The sequence below is a fragment of the Anthonomus grandis genome, chromosome 9 (assembly GCF_022605725.1).
Source record: "Anthonomus grandis grandis chromosome 9, icAntGran1.3, whole genome shotgun sequence".
Taxonomy (NCBI): domain Eukaryota; kingdom Metazoa; phylum Arthropoda; class Insecta; order Coleoptera; family Curculionidae; genus Anthonomus; species Anthonomus grandis.
The window spans coordinates 23,141,749-23,162,233 of record NC_065554.1 but is presented as its reverse complement, the minus strand read 5'-3'; the positions used below and the strand labels follow the sequence as shown (position 1 = coordinate 23,162,233).

Genomic DNA, 20,485 nt, shown 5'->3' with positions numbered 1-20,485 from the left:
TTTTTGAGTTGAGTAAAATTGAGCATTTTCTCATATTTTATGAAAAAAAAGTTTTTTTTTCTTAAAATCTTGCACAAATTTTAAAAAATGCTGAAATAGGTGTCCAACCAAACTGGCCAGAGAATATTTGTATAAATTTTGAAAATTGTATTCGGTTAGTTTTTGGAATTATGGACTTTTTCACATATTTTATGAGAAAAAAAATTTTTCTTTTCAAAAATTTTTTTTTCTGAACTTTTTGTACATATTTTGAAAAGCGCTGTAATACGTCTTCACCTAAATCGTCCATAGAATATGTTCACAAATTTTCAAAATTATGTTTGTTCAATTTTTTGAATTATGAGCATTTTGTCATTTTATGACAAGAAAAGTGTTTTTTTTTCAAAATCTTGCACGTTTTGGAAAACGCTGAAATAGGTTTCGAACCAAATTGTCCAGAGAATATGTGTACAAATTTTCAAAATTGTATTTGATCAATTTTATGAGTTATGAGTATTTTCTCATATTTTACGAGAAAAAAGCTGTTTTTTCTTAAATTCTTGCACAAATTTTGAAAAATGCTGTAATAAGTGTTCAACCAAATTGTCCAGAGAATATGTGTACAAATTTGCAAAATTGTATTCGATCAATTTTTTAAATTATGGACATTTTTTCAAATTTTATGAGAAAAAATGTATTTTTTTCTCAGAATCTTGCACCAGTTATGAAAAACGCTGAAATAGGTGTCCAATCAAATTGTCAAAAGAATACATATTCTTACAACAAATTCTTCGTACAAATTTTCAAAAGTGTATTTGGTCAATTTTTTGAATTATGGACACTGGGTCAAATTGTAGTTTCCAAAAATCGATTGTTGTCATCGGAAGGCCTGTAGCTGTACGCACAGTTCAAATTCAAGAAGCTGCTGGAAATAAAGTTGGAGAAAATCCTAAAACCAGCACTCGTAATTAAACTAATTTTTAATAATTGAATTTCAATAATTAACTAAAATCACACTTAAAACTCTTGGACTACAGTCCAGAGATACCTGTACTAAAAAAAAACACTAATTTCCCCGATTAGGAAGAAAAACAGAATTTATAATGTAATTACACTATATTTTGACAAGAAATGAAAATCGAATAAGAACATATCGAGTTTTTTTAAATTATTTTTACGTGTATAATACTCAGCTAGAGTTTGCTGCGTTCCTCCTGAATCACCTTGCCGGATATTCTCGATGGGCCACCCTGTATATGTATAGTAGTAGCATATATGTGCTTATACTACTAGAACAAGCTATTTTAGAACTCCATAAGAAACATGAGAAAGCCAAATTATTTACATAGTGCCTTCAGAAAATTTTTCGTTAATTATTTTTTACCCCCCAATTATAGAAATGAAAATAGGTATAGAAAAAAAACACCACTAATATACACAAAATTATATTTATTCCCATAATAAAGAAACTCATTTGTACGGTTATACATATACAACTAAAGAATGCGTCAAGTCAGATCGTAAAACTTGATATCCAATTACTTAATCTCTATTATTGGCAAATGTCCACTTTAAAACTGACAACTGTCACCGAAGATCTAATCTCTCCTCTTCTTTTTATCCCTATCGTCTCTCTTCTCCGGTTCCTTCCTTTTACTGGCTTTCTTGGCCTGCGACAAGAACTGATCCAAGCCGAACGGATCTTCCTCTTTTTCGAACTGCACCGGACCGCTTCTGCCCGCGCCAGAACGATCCGTACCACTAAACTCTTTATCTGGTACGAACCGGTTCGTTCTGATCGCTTTTTCCAACTCTTCACCGCCATAAATTTCTTTATCGATGTTTTTGCTTGGTCTGTAGATGTGGTTGGCCATGCTGCCGCCGTCGCGCCACGGTTTATCGTAGACGTTGTAAGCTTCATCGTCTCCATAACCTGGAAAGAAAGACGTTCAAGTTTAGATTCAAGGAAATTTGATCTTCATACTATAATATTATTATATTATAAAGTAGGATTTTGTATTGGTACTTAATTGTATAAGTTTCTAATATTGGAAAGAATAAACAGTCGATCAGACCATAATTGAATTGCCAGGGAATATTAAGACTTAAAACATAAATTATGTTTGGGTCTGATCAAAATGCAAATAAAGAAAATCATAATGCATGGAATGGCTTCATTTTTTTAATAATAATAATAATAATAAGCCTTTATTTCCAACAGGCAACTTGCCCAATAACAGGAAACAGTTGCAAAACAATGAAAAATATAGTTAAAAAAAAAACACACACACAAACAAACCTAAAAGAATGAAAAGAAAAGAAAAAGAGTAAAGTAAAGTCACATTCTCAAAAAATTAGAACAAATAACTATTAATATGATATAAAAACCCAATTATAAAAGTTTAACAAGATAATCACATATTCAACAAAATTAAATTAAATTAACTGCAATATACCTACTAACTATAACTTAAACACATTATTAAAAGGTAAAGGACACACCAAACAAATATTAAAAATAAAATTACCTCCAGCCTATGGACCAAAGAGCAAAACATTCTTTAAATTGTAATTACCAAAAAAATTTGTAATTATTAAAATGTTACACAAACAAAAAGTTCTCTACACCTTTTGGAGGCCATAAATGTTGTTCATATGGCATGGCAAAAAGTTTGTTGTTTAAGCATGATAGAGGAGATTGAATATGAGTCGGATAATAACATACCACTATTTCAATGGTTGCAAAAGAATCAGTTAGAACCTTATTCAGATGTTGACATAAAAAATTTGGTGGAAGAACAAGTTAAGAAGACATTCCTAATTCCTTAAGAAAAATTCCTTATTTCAATTTTAGTGAATATGCAGCACTTGATAAGGATTGGTTAAAAGAGAAATTTTAGCGGATAATGAAATTGTGGAGTCAATAACTTCAAATATGGTTCTAAAAGATAAAGAGTAGAAAGAATTTGATTATGATTATTCTATTAGAAATAATGTTCACACAAAGTACCTGGGCATATTATATGGTTTTCTCTTTGTAATCTTGAAAGCTACATTAAAAACATATATTTTTGTAACAGGAATAGTACTCAATACAAATTTTTTATTTATGTTTTCAATTAACAATATATTAAAGTTCAAAGTATAAACATAAAAAATAAATATACTTTATGTATGCTTATTTAAAATGTAGACATATTAGTTTTTGGCAGTATGTATTTCTATATACATTCTACACATATGTATATAATTTTTTTATTTAAAGAAATACATTATTTTTTATCAATTGGTTTTACTTTTATTTAGCTATTATGTATATTAGTACACCAAATATGTGCACGTTTATGTTTTACTGGTTATAACTAACATCACATAAAATGAACCAATTTGAATGATTTTGTAAGGTTTGTTATATAGAACATTACTGTCATTTATTATTTTATATTCAAAATGCAATTGGAGAAATAAATTTAAAATTAAAAAGATATTTTATGCAGAAACAATTAAACCTATGGGTACAGCACAAATAATTATTTATTATACTTTAGTTATTAATGCTTAGGTAATAATAAGTAACTTAAATAGTAATAATTATATAATTAAACAAAAACTGGGTAATCCAGTGGAATTCCACTTGATTTTTCACCCTTCAATAAAAATGACATTTTATACTCAGCTGATGAAAGATAGATAAAATTTCCAATTAAAATAATATAAAAAATATCCTTACCTTGTCCTAATCCTTTCTCCCTTCCAAACAACCTCTGATCAAACTGTGTCTCATTGCTCTGAGTTCCCCTGGCAGGCATTCCCAAAGCAATTTGCTCAGAAATGTCCCTCTCCCTTTCCTTCTGAATCTTGCTCCTCTTATCTGGAGCAGCACGAGATAAGTTCCTTTCTCTTGCCCTTTCCTTGTGCCTATCTTGCCTTAAGACCTCCCTTTCATGCTCTTCATCATCCATGCCTTTTGAAGGATGACTGGAACCTAAAAAGCAAAAAAATATAGTTGTAAATCAAAGAATAATATATATTAGTTTTACTACTTAAGATATTTACAACAAGGTTCTTGTAATTTAAGAACTTTTTTTTTTCTTTATGCACATAAGGATGCAAATATTCTTTAGGGGAGTATTATTTACAAAAAACCAAATGTTTTATTCAAGAAATGTAAAAAACAAAGTTTCAATTAAATAAACTCAAATTATACATATTTAATATATAATTAAAAAAAAATGACCAAAATCCAAAAATGGAAGAAACAAACTACCTGAGGTTTTGATCCCTGCTCTCTCATCCCTCGCCCTCTGTGCAAGTTGCCTTAGATGCTCCTCTTTGGCTTCCTTTTCCTTTTGAGCCAGTTTTTTCTCAAGCTGAGCCCTAGTTTCCACTGCTTCCCTGGCTTTCCTGTCAGCTATATAAAGAGCTTCAGCCAGTTTAGCAAAATTCTCATTAATATGTAGCTGTTGAAGGCCCCTTCCATCAGCAGCCAATCTTTTATCTAGGGGAACAGTATAACCTTTGGCATTTTTCCAATTTGAAATGCATGGAGGTATTTTCCATTCTTTTTGTTCTTTTACTGTTACTCTTCTTGTGGGGGAGTGTAGTACCGGAGCAGGAGGTGATGGAGGTCCTCTGGGAATCTTCTTGTTTATCTTAAACTTGGGTGGCTCCATGGGATCTACTTGGGCCTCCACTAGCCTGATAACCCTTTGTTTTGCCCCAGAATTAAATGCAGCTCCTTGTTGGGATGGTGTATATCGAATAAACTGAGCAGGAGCTAATTTTTCAGCCGCCCTTACTGGCATAGCAGCAGCTATTTTACTGTTGGTAATTCTCATCAGTTCCATTCTGGTTCTATCTGTAACCTCCTCAATCTCTTCCTGAGAAGGTTTTTCTAGTGAGGGATCATTTTCGGATACCACCTCAGTGGGTAACAGGTCAGATAATTTGGAATAAACTATTTTGTCCTTGCCATGTCCCTGTCTTGCTAAAATATCATATTTTACTTTTCCTTCTGCGTCTAATTGTACAGCCAAGGCGTTTGAGGTAGTGTTGCTGTTTCTTCCCATTTCCAGGGGGTATTGGGCGACGTGGATCTCCGGGAATGCGCCCCCGTCACCGTAGTCTGTGACGTTACGGGGCACCCAGCCTCTACGTTGTCCATAAGGGGGTGCAATAGCCTGTGCACTTACCAAGGCAGTGGAAGGTTTCAATGACGCCCTTTTTCTTCGTTCATCGTCTCTGTCCCATATCGGTTGAATGGGGGCGGGGAGAATACTAGACAAATCCATAATTTGGGATTATATCATGGAAACTTGAGAAATTCGGATTTTAAAATTGTTAAAACCACTGCACAAGTTTGTAAGTAAACTGAATGAAAATTGAAAACTGATGAAGAATGAGTCCAATTGAGTGAACTAACATTACGGTTGTCATTGTCAGTGACGTATTTGACAGGAATATTAATGTCAAAATTAGACCAATCACGAGGCTTGTTAGTGTTGCTACATTTTAAATATCAGAACTGACATTGGTTGTAGGGGTGATTCAAAAAAAAGAGTGAGGTTAGTTTGTTGTAGCGTTCAAAATAATAAAAAAGAAATTCTTGATTTTTTGTTTTTACATGAAAAACGGACATAAACGCAATGTTAAAGACTTGCCCCGGTTCCGTGGATGTTACGGTAAGTAAATATCCGAGCATTGGCCCGAAATATTGTAAATAATCGCGTATTTTCAGGACTTGCAATTTAAGTTACAATGCCACCTAAAAGTCTTTGAGAATAAGGATTTTTCTCCTTTTTCTCATGCTAATAGTTTACTTACTTGCGCTAGTCGGTATGGATTGCTATTTACTGGCTCCACCTCAAACCATTTTCAGGGTAAGTGATTTCCCAAGCAACATTTTTAGTAATAATTATCATTTTGGAAAGATTGAATAAAAACCTCTTACAAGACCTATCTTTAGTTTATTATTATAAGTCTTTTATCACATAATAATCCCTTGATCTCTTGATTCTATATCATTGCAGTTATACAAACGAAAATACTACAAAATTACAGCCCGAAAGAAAAGGATGTCATCAATTATCCCAGACGAACTATCCAACTATCCTCCCCACCAAAACATTTATGTGTAAACTGTGACAGTACAGTCCTAGCAGTCATTATAGAAAAAGATAGTTGCCCAGTGGTAATTTTCTATGACGTTCTCTCATTTCTTAGTCAAAATGTGAAAGTTTTACAAGAGTTAAGACTCTCATCCACTCCCAATGTGTTTATAAGGGAAATTAATTGGAACCCAAGCCTGCCCATGGTGTTTACTGCATGCAAAAGTGACAACACTTTAGGAGTATATGAATTAAAAGGGACTGCAATTGATATAAATGAACTACCGAGTGCCTCACAAGCTACTAGCTTCTGCTGGAGCCCAAAAGGCAAGCAAATTGCTGTGGGTTCGGCAGATGGAAAGATCACTCAATATAAACCAGATTTAAAGGCAGTGAAAATTATAAATGCTCCCAAGTTTGAAGGGCAGAACAGCATTATTAGCCTTCAGTGGGTCTCCAACTATCAATTTATTGCTGCATATTTGTCTACAAAAGATGGGGTGGCCAATATTGTGGTTGTAGATGCCCCCAAAACTGGTGAACCTACATTTACTAACTATGAGGATATTTGCTATAGTGGCACTTCTAGGGAGGCACAGTTTTATATGATTTTGCAACAGAATTGGTAAGTTTGTTTTTTATTATTTTGTAATTTCTAATAAATCAGTTAATAGAAGAGATATGACTGTAATCATGAAGTTGTGTGGGATATTCTGCAAAAAAAAAATCTGAATAATATTTTTTTCAAACAAGTTTACAATAATTCAAAAGATATCAAAATAGAATTTGTATGTGCATATATTCATTGATTTTTAGCAAAAATGAATTAACCCAAGTTAGTAAAAACAATTTAAAGAACAAGCCAAATATAAAATCTTAGTTAAACATTTCTAAATATTTCCAAGTTTCAAAAACCAAACATTAAAAATTGTTTTCTAGTTAATTTTTTATCCTATTACATTTTTTTAATATAATGCATAAATAATTAAGAAAATTTAGCACTTTTCACTAATTCTATAATAAGAAAACAGTTGCAAGTTTGATGGTTAGCACAATCTGACTTAAGTATTCTGATAAATTTCCAGCATATTAGCTTTAGTCATAGAATAGCAGAAAAAATGCGATTGTTCATTAATCAGACACTAAGCTATAATCAAGCCATTGCTTAATTGAACTAAACATAGTTTCATAGTTAACCATGTTTTTTCTTGGATAAAAGCACAGTGTTGTCAGCATAGCAAACAACACCATCATTGGGTAGGATGGAAAATATCCTATATCTTTGTATTGGATAAAAAGAACTGAACCAATAGTACCATGCCTGCAGTACACTACACCCTGCTGGAGAAAAATTACTCTGAATGGCCAACTTTTACTTGCTGCACTTTGTTTGCTAATGAATTTGAACAAAATAATAGGAAGTCACAGGTTTCCTTTATGTGAAAGTCTCTTAAGGAGGATATGGTGTCAAATATCTTTGACATATCAAAGAACACAGTTATACATTTTCTGTTATTTGTTAAAGCTTTCGGCAGTGGTCTTCGCTACTCTGACCAGAGCATTCTCTGTATCAAGTCTCCTCCTTAACCCAAATTGATGTTTATTAATTAAATTAAATTAAAAATCCATTAACCTTGAATCAATACATTTTTTCATTTATTTACCAATATTGTGAATGAGAGCAAGAGGCCTGTAGTTCAGCCTCAAGTCTCATGAACCAGATATTACATTGGTTAGATGTACCAGTGGTTTAATAAAGTAACTGCAATAAGTTTTTATGTTCAAAGTTAAAGATGCTATTATCCATATTTCTCTTAGTATTTCTTAAGGAACTTATAATTGTAGAAATTTTATTTTAATACATGGGATTCAACAAGAAACTTTCATTACAGAGTTTGGGGTTAAGGTTTTAATTTAGAGGTCTAGATATTTTTTTCCTACACTGCAAAAAGATTTAGTCAACTAGTTAGCAGTCTCAGATTTCACAGTCTCCAAACTATTATATCAACAGATAAATCTTTTGTCACTTCATTTGTGATTAGTTTTATGGGTTTTCATGTTTCCTTTGAACTAAAATTATAACTTAAAATACATGGCTTTGTGAATTAAATTAGTTTGTAACTTTCTGTGATCAATGAAGTTTTGTTTAGCTGTGGCATAATTAAAAGGAAGTATTAACTCTTTTCATAGAAGTTTATACTATGGCTTCATGATTTTGGTCTTTTTAACTTAGCACTAAGTTGAAGATAAAAGCAAAGAATTATATTAACTTCTTGGAAGACATAAAATCTTACAGGTAATATAGGCAATAGACATAAAGCTTTTTTTTTCCAAAATGCCTGAATTTTATTTTTTCCATTTTTTTTTATGATATCTGTTTGGAAAAAAATCGAAGCAATGGAACAGAAATGTTGGCAGATAATACTGTTTTTCACTTTTTTTTCAATTTAAGCTATAAGTATCAATTCAATCTTTCAACATGAAATGAAATGAAGATCTAATTTGACATTAATTTTCTATTTTTGTTACATAATCTCTATACCAGTAAAAAACCTCACATCTGTAATTAAATATCTTAAAGGAACTTCCTGATGGTTGCTTCAGCCAACAGTGCAGAAGTTGGAGTGCTTGGACTAACTGGAGAAACATGGACCCAGTGGATTACGTCTGATACAGCACGCGCGGAGCTTCCCTTAAGCCCCGACCATGAAGAAACTCTCCCTGTAGGGTTCACTTTTGATATAAGCTCAACAAAACCTTTGCCCTGGGGAGAAAGCACCATACCACCATGTCCCATGCTGTGCATTCTCTCCCATCAAGGAGTTTTGTGCTGCTTTAACATTGTTAATCTTAAAGAGGGCGTACCGAGTGTTTGCACACCTCCAGACCCTATTCAGGACACTTCTGGTTTGAGTACATTTACTTCAGAGGTCGCTGTTAGCAACCAACCCAAAGAAATACCAGTAACTACTGAGGCTAGTACTAAAACAAACTTTGCTATGCCTAACATTATACAAAGTACTCCCTTGCCTGCTGCTAAGGCTCCTACAGAAACCGCAAAAACATTGTTCGAGAGTCGCCCATCTTTAACTCCAATCAAGCCTTCCGGGGTGCCGTTGTTTGGGGGGCAATCGATCATAACTCCTGTCACGAAAACTACAAGTGCTCCGCCTCCAGCACCTTCAAACTTCAGCGAGAAATACTCCTCAATATTTTCTTCGTTGACTCCGACATCTACGCAAGCCAGTACGGCACCCGTTAAACCTATAGTGGTCACCACTAAGCCCCCAGAACCAAAACCTCAGGAAGTGATACCTCCCAAAGTAGTTGCTGAGGTTCCCAAGCAGCCTTCTACTCTAGCAGCGGAAATCCCGAAAGGCGAAACTACAGTCATGATAGCTGAAATAATCAAAGACGAGTGGTTGTACTTGGAAGCGGAACTAAGGATTCTGATCAACTTGGGTCGCAACGTGAAGGTTCACGTGGGTACCGATCAAGAAAAAATCGATATGATTGAAAAGATTGACGGTCTACAAGATTTTGTTCGGGAAGCGTCGGAAATAAGCGTCGGCCAGAGCAACGAGATTCATTTGTTGAAACAGAACCTGATCCAATCGTGGGCATGGTTTGAAGAAGCGAAGTCGCATTATAATGCATCCAAGAACGAAGCCATCGCCCTCCTAATCAAAATGCAACCGTTGGATTCTTTGGCTCAAAAGCGTTTGCAAGATGTCGAACAGTTAGCTTACTATATAGAATCTCAGCTGAGCCAAGCTAACAAAACCCTAGACGAGCAATGGGATAAATTTCAAGACTACGCTAAGAAATCCTACAAGTTCCAAACTCCCACCATGGAAGCCATCTTCCAAACGATGGTCAGACAGAATGTTATTTTACAAAAGAAGCTATACGTTCTTAAGGATATCGCGTCCCAACTCAAATCAAAACCATCAAACGTCAGCTCGTTGCTATCAAACTTAGATCTAGCAGATGACTTTTCCGAACTACATTTAGACCCTCGGAGCATTTTGCAGTTACAAATCGAGAAAATCAAGAATCGCTCCAAACATTTATCTGAGGCTAAGGTGGGGAAGCTGCGTAGGCTTTTGAAGTCCCGAGACGTGGTCAAAGTGACTGCAGTTAAGCCCCAAGTGTCTTCTTGGGCTCTGAATCAATCCCCTGCAAGTAAAATGAGACAGTCTATATCGATGTTAGGATCATCCACGTCACCGAGCACCAAATCATCAATTGCTAAAATCCTGGACTTCTCCAGTTCTACTCCAGAAAAACCGACTACATTACAAAAGAGCCAAGGCAGCGCTTTCACTCCAATATGCACAGCAGCACCGGCCTCCCAGCAGTCATTTTTCTATAATGCCCCAAATATTTCGTTTGGAGCAGATACTTCAAAACCAACCTCGACATTTAGTACTCCTCCTAAAGTCAATACTACCGCCTCTGTGACTTTCAAAGCTCCTGCGGGCACGACATTTTCTTTTGGTAGTACCCCTCCGAAAGCAGCAGATACAACAGTAACAAAACCCAGTGGGGCTTCCTCGATATTTAGTAATCTGCAATCGGTCATTGATAAGGCCACCGAACCTACAAAATCAGCTTTTAGTTTTTCTGGAGCTATAGCTACAACCCAGTCGGTGGTTAGCTCATCTTCATCTTCAGCAGTCAGTAATTCTTTCTTTGGGAAAACAGTTCAACCACCAACATCTAAAGTCATCACTGTTTCCCTTTTTGACCCGAAAATTCCGAAAACTACTGATAGTACGGTATCGGAGACAAGCTCGGCCGCTTCTTTGGGCACCATTTCTCGAACAGCAAGCAGTACCTCTGTTTCTGATAGTAACAAGGGTGACGTTTCAAAAGTGCCTAATAAACCGTTCATGTTCGGAACTCCTGGACAATCTGGAGGCCTTTTTGGTTCTACAGCGGCAACTACAGCCGCGAGTTCTTCGGTAGAGTCTAAGGCCATGACATTATTTGGTAGCACGGCGACTACAAAGAGCCTTTTTACACCTGCTGTGGAGAAACCTGTAAGTACATCCGCAGTAAAAACCATCTTTGGGTCTGCTTCTACGACTTTCACTGTTCCCGCTACTAGTTCGACGTCTCTATTTGCAAACTTTATTTGGAAAGCTTCCTCCACCACTGCTGCTCCCACAGTGTCTTTGTTTAGTAGCACCTTTGCTACGCCTTCTGGCGGGACTGCTGTTACAAGTTCAGTGCTTGACAGTTCCAGTGCTCAAGCGAAAAATATATTTTCTTCAGCAACGCCCACTTCTACTGCTGAAAACTTAGTTGCATCAAAAACAGTTACAGCCGCTGTTAGTACAGAAACTACAAGCTCTGTAAGTAGCCCTTCAACAGCCAACATTTTTGCCTCTGCTCCTGCTACAACGACTCCTGAAACTCCTGCTACTATTACTTCATTATTTGGGGGAACCTCCGGGACAACCATAACTTCTGAAACCACTTCTACTGCTGGAAGTTCTTTATTTAGTAGCACGACATCAACAAGTATCTTTGGCACTCCAACTTCCGAAGTAGGTGCATCATCTGAAAGTCAAACTGCTACAAAACCATCGCTTGGTATAACTTCCGCGGCCTCCAGCTCAAGTTCTTTATTTGGTGCTGCACCATCTACTATTGCTCAAGGTACAAACGCGCTTTTTGGTAAAACTGCCGGTGGAATAGCCACTATGGCCGCCGAAGTCTCCTCCGCAGCGACACCATTACTTGGGAGCCCCGCGACAACCACACAAAGCATCTTTGGTGCAGCGCCTCAAGCCACTACCTCGAGCTCATTATTTGGCACTTCAACACCTTTTGGATCGACTTCTTCTGCAGCAAATGTTTTTGGTTCCACTACCACACAAGCCTCAGCAACAAGTTTGTTTGGCACCTCAACTGCGCCACAAACAACAACAGCAAGCGTGTTTGGGGCCTCAACTGTAACAACACAGGCCAGCAGCAGCGTTTTTGGGACCCCGACTACTCCGCAAACCACTACATCAAGCATTTTTGGTACCCCAACTACACCACAAACGTCAACAACGAGCATTTTTGGTACCCCAACTGCACCTCAAACCACTACAACGAGCATTTTTGGTACCCCAACTGCACCTCAAACGACTACAACGAGCGTTTTTGGCACCCCAACTGCTCCGCAAACCACTGCAGCAAGCATATTTGGCACTCCAACGGCACCCCAAACAACATCTTCAAGCATTTTCGGTGGCTCACCAGCATCGGGAAATATCTTTGCTTCTGCTGCGAGTAACATTTTTGGATCCAGTACGGCTTCAAGTGGGTTTGGTGGAGGTGCGGTGGCTTCGACTGCTAGTTCGGTTTTCGGATCGGGTACTACGAGTACCAGTTCCAATGTTTTTGGGAGCACCGCCACCACGACGTCATCTGTCTTTGGGTCTGGCGGTGGTTCGATCTTTGGCGGAGGTAGTCCGAGTGTTTTCGGGCAAAGTGCGACTTTTGGTACCGCACAGTCCGGGTTTGGTCAGACCACGACGGCTTCGAGTGTGTTCGGACAGCCCGTCACTACCGCTTCCGTGTTTGGACAAGCTGCTGGATTTGGGTCTTCGGCTGGTACAAACGCTTTTGGTACCACTGCAACTGCCAGTACCGGAAGTATTTTTGGTGGTGCTTCTAGCGCTCCCAGTAGCGGGTTTGGATCAGGTAAGAATTATTAGGTTTAACGAATTTTTATCGACTTGCATCGATTAATCTTTAGAGCGCCATATATTCAGATCTACTGAGCTAAGATATCAGATAGATATACGTGGTCATGGATATTTATCATGAACAGTTTCTTGATTTAATCGTCGATAATCGGTAAAAACCCGCCGTTTTTGTTCACCAGAAGGGTTTAATTTTTTAGGGACAAACCATCCTGGAGATGACCATGAAGAAATTGAAGTTTATATTATACCTTGATCTAACATATTTAATTTAGTTCTTCTTCCTTTTGAATTTGAGGATACGGTGAATATAGGTTTAGTGATTCCTGTGTCTATTGGATATTTAATCTCACTTGTAAATATTAATTTCGGAATAAAAAATATCTTCAAAATTTGGTAACAAACAAGGATTGGTAATTGCCTCTTTATATTCAGAATTTAGATGGTGGAGTCTTAATTGTTAATTTTGAAAGACGACCTTTTTGCTGAAAATTGATATTTTGAGTAAATTTATCAATTTATTAAAGTGTTTTTTAATTAAAATAATTTTAAATTGTTTAATATTAATTTCAGAAAAAGTGACTTCTTGCAATGGCAAAAAACGTCAAATCCTAGTGAAAAATTCACCATGTTCATTCACATGAACCAGATAATTTGGAAGATAAACCTTTTTCTATATGTGGTTTAATTTCAATGATTTTATTGTTTTTTTACCAAATTTAGTTGATATATATGAATTTTATGGAATTTTCGTTGACTTGTTCCTTATTCTATGAAATATATATTGTATCGTAGTTTTTTTACTATACCAAAGTAGACTGAATCGCAGGCTAGGATTCCTTGGGGGTTTTATGCACCTCAGCCAAGTTAAATGAGTAAATTACAAAGTTAAGTTAAAGTCAAAAAGAGCTTTATTGTTTCAACATAAATAACAAACCAGAGTCCGAAGCCGTAGAAAAATATTTATATACATTTAAAAACTAAAAGTCTTAAATAAAATTATTATAGGAAAGAAAACAAAACAGGAACACATACAATCAGTCTTACAAAGTATATTAAAATATAAATAAAATATATAGCATGATTAAACACAAAGATACACATATGAGTCAATTAAATAAAGTTTGTTTCAAAGTATTCATCTCTAGAAAAAGTGGACAAGCATTAATTCTTTTAATTTCTTGCTAAACTTTACAGAAATTGATTGAATGCTTAGACAGAGATGGTTAAAAATGACTTTGCTGTTGTAAAAAGACACTTTTTGGTTTGATCAATTACCTCATCAAGCAAATCAATACCTTAAGTGAAATTCGAACTTGCGTTTCCAACTGACAACTTAAAACCCTTAGTACAAAACAGCCAGATGCCAGTTTACTTGTATGTAATTTTGCTTAATTTTTGCTTTTGTTGGATATAGGTCAAAAACACTACTTCAGACAATCAATTATATATTTTGTCGACGTTTCAATCTGCGTGAGATCATCCTTAGGATTCTAAAAGATACATAAAAAACCAATAAAATCAGTGAACCAATTTAATACAATTAAAACAACCTTGAATAAAATTAATTATTTTGACGAGACAGGTTCTAAACTGATTTGATTGATGGTGCCTTTGCCAGAGATCATCATTATTCTTAAAAGTCGTGAACTTATTGCAAGATTTTCAGTTACCACCAAATTATGTGTTAATATCATTGGATGTTATTTCCTTGTTTATAAATATTCCAACTAGTCATAGTAATATTTCAAAAATAATTATAATCACCATTTTTCCAACGATACGTCGATGATATTATCACTAGCGTGCCTGCTGACCAAATTAGTGTTCTTTTTAAGACATTTAATAGTTTTCAGTCAAAACTGCAATTTACGATCGAAATAGAGTTCAACTCAATCCCTTGCCTTTACATTTTATTTATTAGAGCAAACCAAAATATAATAAAAACAGATTGGTACCGAAAAACCAACATTCTCAGAAAGGTTTTTAAACTATAACTACTAATCACTCTTTCACACAACAAATTATTATAGAGCACTACAACTATCTAATATCGACTATCGCAGAAAGAATCTTCTTAAAATAAAGAACTTTCTTTTAAATAATGACCATCCACATAAAGGAATTAATAAAATGTTGTTTAAAACTAATCAAACAAATCAAAACCGCGGAAAAAAATTCTTTAAAATACTTTATGTCAGTAATTACCCTATGTCAGTCTCTCTGAAAAGATTGCAAGAGACTGATACGATAATATGAGACGATATATTAACATTGATTATAAGAATGAAAACACTAGCAAACGGTTCTTTTTAAAATTAAAAACAAAGACACCAAAGGACTTAATGCAGTCTAACTAAGCAGTCTAAACTGAAAGTAATGCAATCTATAAAATTCCATGTTGCGAATGCGATGGTGTTTACATCGGTCAAACGTCAAGGTATTTAAAAGTTAGAATTTCTGAACATAACAGAAGAACAAAACCTCATGTACTTATTAACAGTAATTCAAAAAAATCCATTTAATTTTGAAAAAATAGAAATTTTATCTAGACAGCAAAATTATAAAAAGAACTCTTAAGTGAAATTAAAAACCACCCAAGTAGCAGTAATAAAAACGGGTCGTTGGCAATCTAAGCAATGCTTATTTCAATCTAATTAGCAACATAAATATGGAAACAAAATAAAACTAAGAACACCTTGTATCAATACTTAAGATGCAATGCTATGTTAGTCCAAAAAATATTTTATCAAAATATTTATCTATAAATCAAAAATATTTATCCAAAAAAATGATAACCTTAAGAAACCTTATGAATGTTTTGAATTTTTCCTCTAAAGATTTGAGAAGAAGATTAGCTGCTTGAAAAGACTGTTTCACAGCTTTTGCTAAAAGTTATCTCCCAGCACAGATAGTTATGACAAAATAAAAAAAAATTCAAAACTAGAGCACGGAAGGACCTATGAATTTATTGGATTATGATATTACAGTTATTATTATTAACGAGGACGATCTACAGTATATGCAGTTTTCCGTTTTGATAGAATCTTCCTAATGATATCTATTGCGTTGGAGTGGCACCAGACACTACACCTTTTGATTTTTAAGTTTTGAAGGTTTAAAAATTGTGTTGAGGTCACAAGAAATAATTTACTGTGTAATGTCTCTATATGAGCTTCAAACTTTAATCTGTTGTCAATATGGGTTGACATGTTTTCCTAAAAACTAATTTTTGAAGGTTTTGGTTCCCAAAGTTCCACGAGCAATATTTTCGGATCTCCCAGTACTACACAGGCTTCCACCGGAAGTTTTGGTTTTGGTTCGCTTGCTGTGGGGGGTACCGCATCCCCTGGAGGAAGTATATTTGGAGGATCCACAGGTAGTATTTGCATTTTTTTTTTAAATTTGATCTTCCCTGTCACCCTTTAGGTACAACATTTGGCCAAACGACACCTCAAGCAAACCCCTTTGGTAAAGTAGAATCCAAACCGCTGTTCGGTTCGAATACCGGTAACATTTTCGCCAGTTCAGCGGTAACATCCGCGAGTACCAATATCTTCGGCACCCCAGCGAGTACTAGCAGTTCGATTTTCGGCGGGGGTAGCAGTACCAGCACGTTTGGAAACCCCGCAGCTGGTACTACAGGGTTCGGTTCCCCGAGTACGTTCGGGTCTTCGGCTTTTGGACAGCCGCCCAGTTTCGGCAGTTCCGCTTTTAGCAGCCCTCAGCAGTCCGGCGGTCCTTTTAGTGGCAGCGGTACGTTTTGGAATAATTTCCTTGCTCTAGGGAATAATTGAGGGGGTTTATTTAGCTCAATCGGTGGCTCAGAGTGGCTTCGGTTCGCCCACGAGCTTCCAAAAACCGGCCGGGTTTGGGGCGGCACCGGTGTTTGGCGGTGCGCCCAGTGGAGGATTTGGGGCCGCCCCGGCCTTTGGGGCGGGAGCCTCTTTTGGGGCAGCCGCGCCATTTGGAAGTCCTGATAAGGTATTTGGAGGGGGACAGCCTAGTACAGGTAAGCGTTAAATTGGAGCTTATTATTAATTTTATTTGTTTGAAAAGATATGTGGGATATTTTGAATCATATTGAAAGTCTTATACGACATCGAAATATATTTTATTTAATTAACAGTTTTATAAAAGATTTTTATTAATAGATAATGCAAATTACTGGTATCAATAAATATGTAGAAAACAATAGATTGGTACTGCTTTAAAGCTAAACTTAGAACTCTACACAACATTCAACATGTATACTTACAATTAAAATATGGGACAACATAAAAGACGAATAAAAAGGACGTGGGAGTAGTTAAGAGCAAAACGAAAAATTTACACCTTGCAACAGTAGGTCAATAACTTTTTTAAATTAATGAAAACTTGTCAATGTCATGTCAGACCAATATTGATTAAAAAATAAACACATCTTAGATCTAGAAGCCTTGTACTGATTAGTTGTAGGGTTTCTAAAACTGGCTCTATTAATAGCAAAAGACAGCTGAGAAAAATTCAGGGTAGTCACTAGCTCCCTTCAACAATCTAAACATAGTATAAAGAAGTACGTTTTCCTCTTTTCTTATCCCATGATAACCTTTAGAAGACCGGTAAACAGTTATTATCCCATCCCCCAGCTGGATAAAAGCCATCTTTTCTGAAAAAGAAGCATTTTAAAAACTTCTTTGAGATTCAAATTTTACATTTACATATTATTATGCTGACTTTACTTTGTGGTATCCAAATAAATAAAATTTGCTTTATTGTCATTTTCTTTTAAAATTTTGTGGCCAAATTTAGTAAAATAATAAAAAAGCATGCATATGAAACAAACAAAAAACACAATCCCGAATACACATAAAATTTCTGCTAGTGAACTGCCTAAATTAGTTAGGGATAAACAAGAATATATCATCTATTTTCTTCAGGAGCACTTTATTATTTTCCATAATAAACCACATACTTTTAATATTTAAAATAACGAACAAAGAACTTAGATTTGGATATTATTGCCGGTCAAACAAAACTAAATATATAAAAACAAAGAGAAACACTTAATGGTCTTCTTAGGGGTTAAACCAACAACCTTAGTTCAATCCAACCTACAAGACAGCATAGTAGACTACTAGACCATAACTAAATATATCATTGCTGTACATACTCGAAAGACGGCCTAAAAATGCTCTAAAGTTATAAGTGAGACTATAATTATGTGATATTTATGCCGACGGATATACAGTCTAGTATATTGAGGTACATCTTGGCAGTTCAATGGATATTTTAAAAATGTGATTAACTTACAAATGAACACAGATAAAACAGCAAGTTATACAAAAAAATGTGAAGTCAAAAAAATTCTGATTGATCCCATTTTTTTGAGGTATAAAACTTTCATTGCGAATATCTGTCAAATTAAAAAAAGTTTGAAAAACCAATGGTATGTAAGTACCAATGGATGAGGAACTATATTATAACCATATATTTAAGTAATGGTGTGAGTAACCCCTTGGATCTGTCTTCCCAATCCCTAAATCTTAAATAGCACTACCCCATATGTGATAACTAAAAGAAATGTCTATTTAAGTAGTATTCGTCTGCACAATATTTAAAAAAATTTAATATAGGATCAAAAAAAATTATAGATAAATTTAAAAAAAACACTTGCTTTTTAAAAAATGCTATTTTATTAAATAAGATAAAAATTTTATAATAATTTTATTAAATATTAAGATGCTCAAAATACATTCCATTTTGGGCTTAACCAAAATACAATCTATTTTGAAACTCATTGATTACATTTTGAAATAGCTTGGAATAGATACACATTCTCCTATAATTCGTTGACGAATTTGAAGGGAATCTGGTTGTGTCTTAAACACAACAGTATTCAAGTCACCCCAGAGAAAAAATCCAGAGCTGTTAGATCTGGTTAACTTGGCGGCCATTTTAAAGGACTTCTTCCAATCCACTAATCTGGAAATGTATCGTTTAAATATTGTCTCACAGGAAAAACATAGTGAGGTGCCGATTCATCTTACTATTTCCATTAGTATGTGGTTTTCTATTTGTTCAACTATAAGAGGATTAGTGATGTTATGTTTAGCCATTAAGGTTACCAATAATAAAATCACCCAATATTGCCGCCCATACATTTATTTTTTCTGGGTACCTTGCCGGAAAACATACGGGTTTTCGCCACACCAGTACCTACAGTTCAGTTACGTTTGTTAACAGAACGATTTTGAAGAAAAATAAATTTAAATAAGTGGAGAGAGACCGCAGAATTTCATTTTAGCTTAAAAATACATTCGTTGGTAAAACAAATAATTTTGAGCAAATTATGAGTAATCCTCAACTTTTCTGTAATTTCCTCGCAAAATCGAATTTTTGGATCCACACAGTTCCTGAAGTATTTGCATTTTTACGGACGAAAATGTTTTAATTTAAGTACTTTTATGAACAGATTCATATAAAATTTCAATTAATGCTGATCTTTAACGTAGAGACATCGTAGGATTCATAGCAAATGTCCTAATACTTCTACTTGTGCCGTTTCATCAAGTACTCTATGCTGAACCCTTTTCTTCAAATTTTAAAATCAGTTGCCTGACGTAACTATGACGGCATTTTTCCATTTTAATTTCATTAAATACAGCAGCAGTGCTAAAGGCGCAACGGTTTTCAGACTCATAAATAAAAACTATTTGAATTCTTTCAGCTAAACTATATACCAAATCTGAAATCAGATTAATTAAAAAACTACCTTTAAATTATGTTAAATTAATCGTTTGTAATATATTTGAAATACAATTCAACAAACTGAAATAGGTAATATTTATTTAAGATAACTAAAACTTGACCCAGAACACTTGCACAGAAGTAGTTGGGGCAAAAAATATTCTTTCCACCTAAAAAGGAATAGAACTTAACAATACAAAATATTTTTCCTTTATTTTAAATTGTACTTTTTCCGGCCCCTTTTCAATTTTAAACAAAATTGTCCAAATGAATACCACTTTAGAGGATTTTTAATTTAAGGTAACACAAAAGGGATGGTGCCATTTAAAACTTAGAGCTTGTGATGCATTGCTCACGTAATGACCTCAATTTGCAATTTCTTCCTCCTACCTATATAACATTTGTACCAAATTTAGTTTTTCTAACTTGTTTTTTTCAAACATATTCTCAAATCAACACCCTGTATGTACATTTATCTAAACAGGTTGCTTTTTAGGCACTTTCGGTTCAACAACCGCCCAAAATAGCGCATTCGGCAATCTGGCGAACCAAAACACTATAGGATTTGGAAACTTGGCACAGCAAGCAAACACACCTAGTTCCATGCCGTTTTCCGGAGGGTAAACGATTATTAAATCCTCATTTCTTCTAATATAATTTATTAATTTCTTTTAGAAATTCTTCGTTTTCTAGCTGGCGTTAAAGATTTATGGAAGGAAGTTTTTTTTACCAGGCTTTGTATATTCGCTATATATTGGATAATACTGTAATGGTTAATACATTTGTATAAGTTTAATGGGAATTTTTGGAACAAATGTTTGATTTTTGTTGCCTTAAAAAATGTTTTTCTTGTTTGCAATAGATGAAAAAGGGTATTTTCCTATACTATTGTTTTTTTGAGTCATAAATAAGAAATCAAACTTTAAAAATATCCAAGCTGCCTTTAATAAAAAAAATACAATAAAC

The 20,485-nt window shown here is 34.8% G+C and overlaps 2 protein-coding genes across 3 annotated transcripts; one reads left to right on the top strand and one right to left on the bottom strand.

The window, feature by feature from the left end:
• Positions 1-1,411: 1,411 nt before the first annotated feature.
• On the bottom strand, positions 1,412-5,417 carry LOC126740136 (puff-specific protein Bx42). Its single transcript, XM_050446055.1, has 3 exons — positions 4,247-5,417; positions 3,710-3,964; positions 1,412-1,912 (listed from the first exon to the last, which is right to left on the bottom strand). Exons 1-3 carry the CDS (start codon positions 5,268-5,270, stop codon positions 1,578-1,580), a joined length of 1,614 nt encoding a protein of 537 aa, XP_050302012.1. The 5' UTR covers positions 5,271-5,417; the 3' UTR covers positions 1,412-1,577.
• Positions 5,418-5,520: 103 nt separating this feature from the next.
• On the top strand, positions 5,521-20,402 carry LOC126740135 (nuclear pore complex protein Nup214). 2 transcript variants are annotated; one of them, XM_050446053.1, is made up of 10 exons: positions 5,521-5,660; positions 5,717-5,858; positions 6,009-6,711; positions 8,668-12,179; positions 12,222-12,788; positions 16,029-16,169; positions 16,220-16,546; positions 16,602-16,802; positions 20,016-20,139; positions 20,195-20,402. In XM_050446053.1, exons 1-10 carry the CDS (start codon positions 5,625-5,627, stop codon positions 20,220-20,222), a joined length of 5,781 nt encoding a protein of 1,926 aa, XP_050302010.1. In that variant the 5' UTR covers positions 5,521-5,624; the 3' UTR covers positions 20,223-20,402. The 2 variants fall into 2 exon arrangements, with proteins under 2 accessions (XP_050302010.1, XP_050302009.1); XM_050446052.1 differs by having other exon boundaries at positions 8,668-12,788.
• The last annotated feature ends 83 nt before the right edge of the window (positions 20,403-20,485 follow it).

Bases quoted from the DNA above. Each gene is read 5' to 3' on its own strand.
- LOC126740136 (XM_050446055.1), bottom strand. From the start codon at position 5,270: ATGGATTTGTCTAGTATTCTCCCCGCCCCCATTCAACCGATATGGGAC. The intron at 3,965-4,246 runs GTAGTTTGTTTC...TTTGCTTTTTAG, and splicing joins AGCAGGGATCAAAACCTCAG to GTTCCAGTCATCCTTCAAAA. The intron at 1,913-3,709 runs GTAAGGATATTT...CTTTCTTTCCAG, and splicing joins GGAGAAAGGATTAGGACAAG to GTTATGGAGACGATGAAGCT.
- LOC126740135 (XM_050446052.1), top strand. From the start codon at position 5,625: ATGTTAAAGACTTGCCCCGGTTCCGTGGATGTTACG. The intron at 5,661-5,716 runs GTAAGTAAATAT...GCGTATTTTCAG, and splicing joins CCGGTTCCGTGGATGTTACG to GACTTGCAATTTAAGTTACA. The intron at 12,789-16,028 runs GTAAGAATTATT...TAATTTTTGAAG, and splicing joins CAGTAGCGGGTTTGGATCAG to GTTTTGGTTCCCAAAGTTCC.